This window comes from Camelus bactrianus, chromosome 8 (assembly GCF_048773025.1).
Source record: "Camelus bactrianus isolate YW-2024 breed Bactrian camel chromosome 8, ASM4877302v1, whole genome shotgun sequence".
Lineage (NCBI taxonomy): Eukaryota > Metazoa > Chordata > Mammalia > Artiodactyla > Camelidae > Camelus > Camelus bactrianus.
The window spans coordinates 68,547,155-68,560,588 of record NC_133546.1 but is presented as its reverse complement, the minus strand read 5'-3'; the positions used below and the strand labels follow the sequence as shown (position 1 = coordinate 68,560,588).

The following is a 13,434-nucleotide window of genomic DNA, read 5'->3' as shown; positions in this document are numbered from 1 at the left end:
TTTGGGACACATTAAATATAAGTGGACAAAATATTTCTATTAAAAGACAATGATTGTCAGGTTGCATTAACACAATGTACTGTTTTAATGGACACATTTAAGGAAAAGATACAGAGAAGTTAAAATTTAAAAGGATGGAAAAAAGTTATATTATGCAAACACTAACCAAAGGAAAGTTGATATCCTACATTAATAGATGAAGTCAGAAGTATGCTGGTAAATGTTCAATAAACAGCTCTTGGGGGTGGATGAGAAGGTCTGAGTTATAGCCAATTTTCATGTATTAAAACTACCCCATGGCTGTTTTCAAGCCACTGATGTGCTATTGCTGAACACCAAGCTGGGAAGAGATGTGAGCAATTGGCTCCTGTAGTTAGTGTGGGCCACTTCCAGCACACCAGTGGATAAAGTCCCTTATTTGGCAGAAAGCACTACAGAGATGAAGACAGTTACATTACAAAGACGAAGACAGTCACATAAATGATACAAGTTTATAAGTCATTAGAGAAATGTAACAAGTTATAATTTTATGTACTTAATAATATAACCTCAAAATATATGAAGCAAAAGTTGACAGAACCATAAAAATGTAAAATCTACAATAATAGCAGGTGGATTTTAAGAGCTCTTTCTTGGTAATTGATAGAGCTAGCAGATAAAAATCTATAAAGATACAGAGGATTGAAACATAATTAAACTTGAGCTAATGGACATATGTGACATTATAAAATAAAAGTCTATATTTATGTTATATATAAAATATATCTTCTTTTCAAGCACAGGGAGAAGATACAAAAATATTGAGTACAAATTGGACTATAATGCATGTACATTATGTTCTCAGATCAACAGGGAAGTAAGCTGAACATCAGTTTTAAAAAACAACTGGAAAATCCCCTTATGTTTGGAAATTAAAGCAAAAATACTTATAAATAACCCATAAGTCAATAAAGAAATTATGCTGGGTATTAAAATATCTTTATCAAATGGTAAGAATAGTACATAATAAAACTTCTGGGGTATAGCTAAATCAGTACTTGAAAAGTAAACTTACTTCATTAAAATGACTATTTTAGAAAAAGAAAAAAGCTATTAATAAGCTAAGCATCTATCTCAAGAGGTTAACAAAAGAAAACAAAATAAATTCAAAGGAAATACAAGAAAAAAGTAAGAGTAGAGATTAATAAAGTATAAAAAAGAGGATAATAACATAAAAGAGAAGAAAAAGAAATATAAAAGCCAAAACTTTTTCCTTTTGAAAATACTAATACCAAAACCAAAAAACAACATTGATCAAGTTAGAAAGAGAAGACATCCTAAAGTAGCGTTCCTTCTGGATACAAGCCCAGGAGTGGGATTCCTGGGTCATATGGTAAGTCTATTCCTAGTGTTTTGATGAATCTCCATACTGTTTTCCATAGTGGCTTTGACACAACATTGTAAAATGATTATAAATCAATAAAAAAATGTTAAAAAAAAAAAAGAAAGAGAAGACAGTTAATTACTACCAGGATTGAAAATAAGGACATCCTTATGTTTTCTAAAGACATGAAAAACTTAGCAAGAGGATATGAATAATGTTTTGTCAATAAATTTGAAATTTTATGTGAAATGGATAAGTTCTAGAAATATAAAGCCTACCAAAATGAATATATGAAGAGGCAGGAAATCTAATGAGTATTATAACTTAAAAAAAATTGAGTCAATAGTCAAATATCCTTCCATTAACATAACTTTTTAGCTTCACTGGAGAGTTCTATCAAACACTTAAGGAAAAAATAACTTTATTTTCATTTAAACTCTTACAAACTTGACAAGGAAAGTATGAGAAAAAAATCATGGTTTAATCTTGCTTAAGAATTAAACATAACAATTTGAAATAAAATATTAGCAAATGGAATCCAGTAATGTGTGAATAACGGTCATGACCAAGTTGAATTTATCTCAGGAATGGAGGGCTGGCTTAATATTTAAAAACTGATTAAGGTAATTTTTCACATTAATGAATCAAAGGAGAAGAACCACTTGGCAATCTCAGTAGATATAGAAGAAGTACACAATACATTTCTATATTTATTCTTACATCATTCAGAATGGCCATCATTAAAAAGTCCACAAATGATAAATGCTGGAGAAGATATGAAGACAAGAGAACCCTCTTACAACTGTTGATGGGAATGTAGTTTGGTGCAGCCATTATGGAAAACAGTATGGAGATTCCTCAAAAGATACTAAAAATAGACTTACCATATGATCTAACAGTTCCACTCCTGGGCATATATTCAGAGGGAACTTTAATTCAAAAAGATACATGCACCCCAGTGTTCATAGAAACACTATTTACAATAGCCAAGATATGGAAACAACCTAAATGTCCATCGACAAATGACTGGATAAAAAGGCTGTGGTATATTTATACAATGGAATACTACTCTGCATAAAAAAGAATAAAATAATGCCATTTGCAGCAACATGGATGGACCGGGAGATTGTCATTCTAAGTGAAGTAAGCCAGAAAGAGAAAGAAAAATACCATATGATATCACTTATATGTGGAATCTTAAAAAAAAAAAAAGATACAAATGAGGATATTTGTGAAAAATGACACAAAACAGAAACAGACTCACAGAGATAGAAAACAAGCTTATGGTTACTGGAGAGAAGGGAGAGGGAAGGGATAAACTGAGAGTTAGAGATTTGCAGATACTGACTACTATATATAAAATAGATAAACAACAAGTTTATGCTGTAGAGCACAGGGGACCATATTCAATATCTCATAGTAGCCTATAATGAAAAAGAACATGAAAAGGAATATATGTATGTATATGTATGACTGAAGCATTATGCTGTACACCAGAAATTGACACAACATTGTAAACTGACTATACTTCAATTAAAAAAAAAAACTCTTAGGAATGGAAAGGACTTTTTAAAAAAAACTTGATACAGGGAATTTTCAAAAACAGAATGAAGTCTAAAACAAACATCGTACTTAACGCTGGGCTGTGAAAGCATTCCCTCTAAGATCAGTAACAAGGAAGGGATGCAGGCGATCACCAGTTTACTTTAACACTACATTGGACGGCCTATGAAGGGCAGTAAGGAAATATAAAAAGAGAAAAGATACAAAGCCTGAAAAGGAAGAACTCAAATTTTAAAAAAATTCATAAATGATATAATTTTTAAGCAGAAAACTCCAAAGAATTGCTAGTGAATTTTCAGAATTAAGCTCATTCAGCAAAGGTACAGGACAAAAAACCAATTCCTTTCCTACATAGAAAATGGAATGAGAATGCCGTTTACATGGTCACAATTAATATTAAGAAGCTAGGGATAGGTCCACCATGTGCAAGCCCTTTAAAAATAATTACACAACTTTATTGTAAGGTACTAATAAAAGGAGAGATAGTCCATGTTCTCGGGTAAAAAGACTTAACATTATAAAGGTATCAATTCCCCCCAAATTGGTCTATGGATTCAACACAATTCCGATCCAGCCTCAATAAGGTATTTTTGTGGAACTTGGTGAGCTAATTTTAGAACGTATGATGGAAGAGTGGAGGGACAAGAGTAGTAGACACTCCTGTAGAAAGAGAACAAAGTCAAGGAAACAAGATTTACAAGATTTCAAGATTATAATAAACTTGTAATAATTAAAGCAATGTGGTAAGGGCTCAGGGATAGTGAAATGAACAAACCCATGTTCATGACGGAAGAGATATCACAGGGCAGAGAGAAAAGGAGAAACTATTTACTGAATGGTGCTAAGACAATTGATTATCCATATTTTTTATTTTCCTGCTATACACACAAAATAAATTCTAGTGGATTAAATATGAAAAATGAAACTATACTACGTTTATCAGACAATATAGGAGGATATTTTTGTAACTTTAAGATGGGAAGGATTTTTAAAGTAACAAATGCCCCACAAACCATGAAGTTAAAAGCTGATAACTCAACTACATTCAAATTAAGAATGTGTGTCCATCAAAGGCTACCATTAAGAGAGTAAGAAGATAAAGGTACAAATTGGGAGAAGGTATTTGAAAGGTAATATAACTGCAAAAGGATTGGCATCCACAACTTTCAAAGAATGCTCTAAATCAATAAGAAAAGACATACATCCCAACGAAAAAAAGGGGCAAAATTCTTGTTCAAGCATTTTCTAGAAGAGAAAGCACAAAAGACCCAAATTATATGAAAAGATGGTTCATTAGTAATCAGAGAAATGCAAATTAAAACCCCAATGGGATACTATTTCACCCCCATGCAGACTAAAAAAATAATATGTCAGGCAATACGAGCATGGATGGGGATTTGGAATAAAAGGGATTCTCACTCAAAATGACATGAACACTTGGGGAGAGAGATTGGTGTCACCTGGTCAAACTGAAAATATGCATTCTTCATGATACGACCATTTCTCTCCAACTCAGTAGAGGGAGAAAGTCCTAGAGACTGGAGAGAGTCCTGCCTGCTATGAGCACCAGGGGGCTCGCTGGGGACGCCTGTCCAGGGTTGTATGCAATGCAAAAACCCATCAACAGGAGAACGCAAGCACGGAGGTGTGTCTGTTCCTCAGTATGTCTCAGAGGCCTCTCATGCATCATGTCAGGCCCTCTTAGCTTCACCTCTCAGACTGACTCTTCACAGCCTCTGACCCAGTACAGGAGACACCGCTCCCTGCTTCATGGCTGTGCCCTGGTGTCTGTTTGCTCCTGCCCCAGAATCTTTTGTGGCTGCTGAGGTGCGAGAAGCACAGAGACCCTCCCGCTGTCCAGGGACTGCGCACTGGAAGTGTAGGGAAGTTAATGTCCTTTGAGGTGAACTTTTGAGGGGATAGCTTATGAACTTTGTCCAGTTACCCCCCAGGCTCCCAACCTCGTGGACAGTCTGGAGATCCTGTAGTCTCTGAAGACAGTTCCTTGACATCAGTCAATTGGTTGCCCTTGATACCAAGTGGTGGCCAGTTTCGTAAAGCATCTTTTTGTTGTTTCTCTCTCTTTCACTGCCTCACTCCTCATTTTCTATTCCTCCTGGGTCCCTGACAATGCACCTGCCAATGAAGAGGAGCAGGGAAACTTTTGCCTCAGGGTCTGCCATACGCAACAACGTGGCTGACTCTTAAAAACACAACGTTGAGCCAAAGAACTAAGTCATCAGAGAACACATATCGAATGATGTTATTTATAGAAATGCTATAAACAGACAAAACCAAGAAATATGTTATTTAGAGAACACATCTATAGACGGAAACACCAGTGGCAAACAATGACGTGATGAACTCAAGATTCAGGATATGAAAGGGGAAGAGATCCTGGCAGGACAGACAGGGGTCTTCTAAGATACTATTCATGTTTTATTATTTAATTTGGGACGTGAGCATTTTATTATTATTCTCTAGATACCACAGATATGCTTTGTACATTCTTGATGTGTATTTATTAAGTAAGGAGATCTGCAGAAGCAGTGAGACCTGCCATGGCGGGGACTCATGCAGTTGCTGCAGGTAAGGCTGGAAGGAAGATGCAGGCAGATCGTAAGGACCCTCAGATGAAATGATTGGATTTTATTTTGAAGGCATCAGGGAGACTTTGGAAGTTCTGTTCTTTCCTTATCCTTTTTTTTTTTTTTTTTTTTTTTTTTTTGTCCAGCAGAGGAAGGTGGTGTACAAAGGATAGCAAGGCTAGTTAAATCTAGAGAAATACAGGAATATTTCTAAGCTAGCATGGACAGGATTTGCCACCCACTGACTAGTTCTCATGGGTTTAGGAAATGGAGAAGTCAGAGGAGACTGTTACACATGGTCCCATACAATGAGGATGAAGGGTAAAGCTGGGTTAAAGAAGCATCTGCTCACTCAAGCTGATGATGTGCAGATATGCTGGACCAGGCTCACACTGGATTGGGTTCCTGACAGCCAGTTGTTCACGTCCCCTTTAGAAGATACTGCATTGGTAGTTTGAAATTGGCCATCTCAGGAGTCTTTATTTACACTATTGATACTGGCAAACACTTTTTTTTTTTTTTGCTTATTTTATGAGGGGGAGGTAATTAGGTTTATTCGTTTATTTATATTTGGAGGCGGTACTGGGGATTGAACCCCGGACCTCGTGCATGCTAAGCATGCGCTCTACCGCTTGAACTATACCCTCCCCACAGCAAACACTTTGAATATGGATTTCTACCCCTCAAAAAGATAGTTGCTAGATGTTTATCAGCACATGCTTGACAGGATTTGATGACACATTAGATATGAAGAAGAGGAAGACAGATGTCTTAGATGACACTGAGATCCCTGACTTTAGAGATAGAAGGTGACAGTGTGCAGTGAGACACAATGCAGGAAGCAGAGTGGTTTATGCCAGCAAGGGGGTGCTGGTGTTACAGAGAACGAGATGGATCTGGTTCCTGCCCTCAGGAAGCACCTAGCTGGTTTTTAACAGTGTGTATTAGAACACTCTGCAGCTTTTTCAGAATATTCCTTTAACCTCTTTATGCTTGAATATGCAAAGGGATGTTTATGTAGGAGAGTTAAAAAAAGAAACATTATGAAGGGAATGATTATACAAATCATCCTATCAACCTTATTAAACAAAGAGACCGCCCCTTCCAAACTGGAAGTATATTTATAATATAACATTTACTAAGAAGAAAAAGGAGAATAAAACAAATCCTCTAGTGGCTCATAATATAATGACCCACTTATCATATCTTTCCAGAAGGGCAATAAATCATGCTTCTCAAGCCTGGCAGCCGGGAAGGGTCACCTGGAGAACTTTAACAATCTTTCCAGCTTGTTCTTATTACCATTTTTAAAATTATTTTGGATTTGTTTTTGTAAGTCTTTTTTTCCCCCCTTTCTTCCTTTGTTCTCTTCTCTTATGATTTGATGACTATCTTTAGTGTTGGGTTTGGATTCCTTTTTCTTTTCATGTGTCTATCTGTTACAGATTTTTGGTTTTAGGTACCATAAGTTTTTTGCATAGAGTGTTTTGAGTTGCTGACCTCTCCATTTTAAAAACTCTGCATTTGTATTCTCCTCCCCTCACGATGATTGTTTCTGATACCATATTTTACATCTACTTGTTTTGTGTATCCCTTAATTGCTTATTGTGGGTAGAGATGATTTTACTTTTAACCTCCTTAACAACTTGGATCCCGCTCCAGACAAATTAAATCAGAACCTTTAATGCTGGAGCCCCAGTGTTACAACACTAGCAAAGATAGGACATCTTTTTGTTCTTTCTGAAACAAGAGAGAATGAAAAGCATTGGGATAGATGCAGAGAAGCTTTGAGGTGGAAAGAAGAAATGTCAAATGGAATCAAATGACCTTGCTGTTCTCAGTATGGAGGGGGAGGTGGTGATGGTCGTGGTGATGGTCATCGTTGTCATCTTAGGAGCTGGTGTTTATCGAGCATTTTTGTAGTAGATATCTCACTGAGCGCTTCCTAAACATTCTTTCACCTCTTCTCATCAAAGCCCCAAGAGGCAGACACTACTATTATTATTCCCATTTTATAGGTGAGAAACCATAAGATGGAGAGATGTATGAGACCCAGCAGTCTTCCCAGGTCACGTAGCTAGTAAGTGAGGGAACTCTTCTGTGCAGCTGTGTGCTGGACTGAATGAAAGCTTTGGCACTTAACTGTCCCCTTTTGTGAATGAGGGAGAATCAGGCTGAGGTTTGAGGAGAAAGGGGCTCTTTGGAAAGCAGTGGGGGACCAGGTGAGGGAATCAGAGATGAGTATGAGTGTGCAATAGTGTGGAGGGTCCGATGAAGGTTTCCGTGCATGAACTTGTTTCATAAAAGCACCCCGTTTGTTTGGCCCTCTCTAATGACACTTGGTAGCTCAGAAATGAGAGTGGAGAAGTGAAGCTGAAGTTTCTCAAAGTGGGTTTAACCAAGCATGTGGGGCAGAAGATCAGGGACCGAGGTTTTTATTGTGCTAATAAGACCACTGAGAGAGGCTCAGGACCTTGGATCAATGCGTAGAACCCGGAGGCCTGGATGGGCTGCAGAGCCGGAGAAACTGGGAAGGGCTGAGGGGCTCGGGTGTTCTCATGAGAGTGAAAATCACATTCCATAGCAGAAGGAGCAATGACTAAAAAGGGGTGTTTCAGAGCTGCACATCTCGAGCTTGAAAACCCTGCAGACCTAGAGGTGAAATATCAGCGTTCTGATAGAGAGGTAATTTTGGTTCAGAAGAGGCTTTCCCTCCGTCTCTAATCACACCCAGTAGGCTGGGTACTGCCTTTAGATACATGACACGACCTTATATAAGCCACCTAAAAATCGCACCAGGAATGAACAACTCTACTTCTCTGAAGAGTTCATAATGTCACACTTCTTTCTTCTTGAGTAATAGACTCTAAACTTGGTTCTTCCATTGTTAGGGTAGAGCTGAAGGATGTGGCCAGCTATCCTGAGCTCAGTCACACACAGAGACCTTAGAGATGACCCGGAACTGGCAATCATCTGGTGCTGTTAGCAGAGGAAAGGGGGCTTTTGAATTAATAGTAAAAACCATAATAATTGCACCCATAATATTATTCAACTGATCAACAGACTAAGTAGATGTAAGATAGGACTGGGTACAGCTCAAATCCCAGTTCTGGTTCTAACCTTCCCACCTCAAATGATATTTAGGAACATTATTTAATATTCTCTGCCTTAGGTTCCTGACCAGGAATGAGCACATTGTCAACCAACCAGTGAAATCTTAAGAAATAAGATTAATTAAAACTTGTTTGAGCTTTTATAAGAAAAATACAACATTACGCTAAAGGATTGTTAATATGATTGCTATCTGCAAAGCATTTGGATCAGGTCTGAATGGTTGTTTGGAAATAGTGCCCTTGGGTTTCAGAGTTGGGCTTAATTAAATGTAACTTGTGTTTGTTCATAAACGCAGCAGGAGCCTTAAGAAAGACAAATTAGCCCTAAATATGTTATTTTCTGTATGAAGTTAAAGGATCTCTGAAGCAGAAATAGTCATTAATTTTGAGGTACTGACTTTTCTCTAGAAAATTTCTTTTGGTTTAGTTTCCTTTAACCCTTCTGCTGTAGGGGCAATTATGAAATTAGCGGGGACTAAAGGTGGCTGAATGGAGAAAACCAAACTGGAATGAATTATGATGACTTTACAAGGCACACGGAAAGACACTGTTTCCTTAGGAGTGACTGAACCTCACTGGGAGAATATTTATTATCTACTGAATACAGCCACAAGCTTAGAAGTTTTCATCACTGCTCTGTAACTCTTTCATATTCTGCTCACATGCACTGTGGCCAGAAGAGAGGTGCAGCCACGGGAGTACATTCTCAGTAAATGGTTAGAGCGATCCATGCTGCAGCTCAGATCTGACACCAGCATTTCCATATGTGCATTCTCATTACCGTGGCTCTGCCAGTCAGCCATATCAACTCATTGTAGGATGAGCTTCAGCAGGCAGGTTGCCTCGGACCCAGAGCAAAAAGCACACCCCTCCTCCCTTATTAAAATGGTTCTATCTGACTTGGCGCTCTTGATTTGTGAGGCTAAAATCGCAGTGACACTGTCTCTCACTCTCAGACAGTGAACTCAGACCCAGTGGTTGCTGAAAACTGTCCACTTTGGAAGATTGAAAATTCACATTGAGATCAGAAGCTCTCCTTCCTTTCAACCAGCTGCTTCGGTCTTCCAAGGGGTGGTGTAACCAGTTCCCTCCCCACAGCTGCACAAGTGCCTTTCCTGCCCTGAAGCAAGGACAGGTAGCGTGGATGGAGACCTCAGGTGCCCTCAAGCTTGGAACTTCACAGTACAGTGATGGGGTCAGGACTTTTATCATGGCCATTTCCACCTGAATCATAATATAAACCTAGAGATTACTGTGAAAAACAAACTCTGTCGCCTCATATGGATTATTTTGTAACAGCATAACATCTGTGAACATGACTGAGGCACCAAACGTACACAAGATCTGAATTTTCAGAGAGGGTTGGCGTGTAAATAAAGTTGATATTTAAGGTGGCTGCAAGCTCATGATTGACAGAAATGGCCAAGAAAGCAAAATGTCATGTCAGTGCATCCTAATTAGCTCACACATGTAATAGTCCTTTAGTGGGATCAGCAAAATAAGCATGGAAGGGTCCCAAGGCAGCAACTGCTTTTTCTTTTCAAGGTATATAATCTAATAAGTGCACTGCCACAATTTGTTTAGTTGGACACAAAGTTTACAAGTCTTCGATTTTAAGGACATCTTTTCTCAGATATAATGGAACTAAAAAGTCTGCCTTGGAGCTTTTCAATTACGCTGTTCTGAGACCATAGCAGAGATGAAAAAAAAAAAAAGATCTGCAAAATTAGTGTGACTGTCATTGGGAGCTATCTCAGGTATACAAATGAAGCCACGTTCTCTGTTCACGGAGCCGCAATGAGGGAAAATACCTGCCTGGGTAATTTTATGAAATGAGAGCATATCCCAGTAGTAAAGGATCAGCGAGAACTGGGAAGTCTTCAAATGCAAATTTCCTGACATTTCACAGCTACTAAAATAGTCACCCTACCTTCGTGAACTAATAATAACTTAGTTAAAGGTTTCACTTAGTATAACCAAACGCAATGCAAAAAGCCCACGCTCTGATAAACACCATTTCCATTTTAGGGCTTGCTAAGGGTGGAATGTCTCTCTTCAACTTTCCCTCACACATCAGAATGTCACAAGCAACTAGGTGAAATTATTTATGTGAAATGGAAAGGTAAGAGAATAAAGCACTGCTGTGCGCATCAGATGTAACCAGCATCCCATTTAGGAATACCGAAGAGAGGTGTCCTGGTATCTTGATGAAGTGAATGTTCTTTGAAATTATTGAACTGTCTTTCATTGCACTAAACAGTTTTACCTAATGAATGTTTTGAAATCAAAACCATTTTGTTTTTATGTATCAATGGAAAAACTACATTCAGAATCTGCAAAACTCAAAGGAAAGCTTTTGAAATATTGGCATGTCTCTGAATCTCTTACTATTCCATGTTGGGTACATGGCAAACACTCTGCTTGTGGACTCAAATTGGGAAAAATTACCTACGGGCACAGGAAACCTTTTGAGAAGAAATTTGGTAATATGAACCAAATACCATAAAACCATTTATATTGCTTTGACTCAATAATTTTACTTTAGTGAATTTATTCTAGGCATCTTAAATACTGAGAGAAGCTTATGCACAAAGATGTTCATTGCAATGTTATTCATAATAAAATAATTAGAAACTATGTCTCTTTTGTTGAGTATTAAGGAAAAGCTAATCATGAGATATCAACTGAAAGGAACATTATGCAGCCAGTAGAATGATGCTTGTCAAAACTAGCTAGCAACGTAGAACACTCACATGATGTAACAGATCTTCACAAAGCCTCATATAAAATTGTGTGCAGTAGAGCTGCAATCGTGTAAACATTAAAGAAGCATAGAAAAAAGACTGAGGAAACGTATGGCGGTGCTCGTATAGACTGTGTCTGGACAAGTGTACTATGAGTAATTTTTTATATCTTTTGATTTTTTAAAATAATCAATAATTTTTTAAAAAGAAATTCTTGACTTTAAACCCCATGGTTATGCTCAACAGCTGGTTGTATTGAATTGAACTCGTCTCTCTCTCAAAAGTGTTTTCTATGTAAATACACTCATGATGGTTAATTAGTCTCAACTGGAAAACCAGTCTGGCGAAAGTACATAAACTCTAATTAACATAGATCTCACTAATTAATTGATGATTAACAGAAATTCACAGATCTGAGATTCTTACAGAATAAAAAGCCCCAAACCAGTAAACAAGTAAAGATTTTTTATTATGCAGTTATAATGCATATAACAAGTTGTAGTTTTTGGTGGGCTTATTTCATTTAACTTTTTACCTTTAGTTATGCTATTTGTAATTGTTTGTAATAGCTGATAAATAACATATGAAAATAGAAAAAAATAGTTATGTTAGCTAACATAATTAAGCAAACAAATTGACAAAACCCAAAGCTGATTTGCCCGGTCATGTTTCTGAAACAAACTGGTTTGCTTTAGTAGGTTAAGCTCAGAATATACTGGAATCCCATCATTTGTTTCTAATTAAAATGTTTTTATAAACGTAAACATTGATATAAAATTGACAATTGAAAGGGAAGTTAAGTAAATGTTTGCTTCATTTATTATATTTATAGATAGTAAAAGATAAAAGGAATTTTTATGTAATCTTTTCCAGAAATTTTCTTCTCCCTCCAAATGCAACCTCTAAAATGTTTCATATAAAACATTTATGAGTTATTTTTTGACTTAAATGCAACCAACTATGTGTTTTACTTTTCTATGGGCATTTTAAAACCAAAGCTTCAATTAAAAGGTTAATTGTCCAAAGCTATGTCATCCTTAAAGATGAACCGAATACTGTTGATTTCAAATGTTTTAAAAAGATAAAGTATGTTATAATAATCAGGCTGATACTTAAAAAGTTGAAGCTTTCTTTAACAGGTTATTTTTAATACACTATTTTTCTTAAACACGCCTGTTTTGTGGCTTGCTTTAGTTTTAGGTTCACTTGAAGATCTGCCATAAGAACACGCAGTTCTTTCGGGCATACAGTTTCACAAGCAACAAAGTTTCTGAGTTGGTGTCATCATGAGCTCTGAAGATAAAGCACATTTGCTATTTTCTAACAGAAAGCAACACATGAGTTAACTATGAGATGGTAAGAAACACATTTTTTGTCTGATCATAAATGATAAAGTACTAATTTCATTTTTTCATGGACCTACTAATGTTATTGATATGAATGATACAAATTTGTTTTCAATGTTTCATAAAAGTAAATATGATGCAGTCATCTCTCCTATTTTGTTAACATAAATTGCCCATAAGATTATGCAGTAAATAGTCAATCAAGTGAAAACCATTTCCGACAATTATTTAATCAATTAATCAATCAATATTTACTCAGGGCCTACCACAAAGGAGGCCTCTGAGATACAGTGGTGGCTTTCTTAATTTTGAACGTTCACCTGTGTAAATAGATTTCATATATAAGTGATTTAAAAAAAAATAAATATTTAAGCGACTTACCTCTGTTTCCTTGAACTTGGAGAAAAATCCATAGAACAAAAATAACCCTTCTAGTTTCCAAATACATTCTGTGCACTGGTAATTCTGCTAATAATCACAGAACAGCCCCAAATCTCATTTAAAAAAATAAAATGACAAATATTAAAAAAAATTAAATATTTACATCAGCTGAGTGAGGACAACCTTCCTGGTTTACCTTTATGAGGGTGCTAATTTATGAAGAACACGAGGCAGTGCCTGTTCCTGGAATAATCTCCTTATCTTCCCCTCAGGTGTAATCTCTGCTTAGGGGCCAGCTGGAGGAACCTTTATCTCATTAACCTTCTGGAAGAGCAT

General features: G+C 36.8%; 1 protein-coding gene across 1 annotated transcript in view; it reads right to left on the bottom strand.

Moving 5' to 3' along the window:
* IMPG1 (interphotoreceptor matrix proteoglycan 1) overlaps positions 1-13,165 on the bottom strand; it is a 101,384-nt gene extending 88,219 nt beyond the window's left edge. The window contains exon 1 of the mRNA XM_010972875.3: positions 13,099-13,165. Coding sequence (XP_010971177.3) covers positions 13,099-13,165 — 67 coding nt within the window. The remainder of the gene's footprint in view (positions 1-13,098) is intronic.
* Between the last annotated feature and the right edge of the window lie 269 nt (positions 13,166-13,434).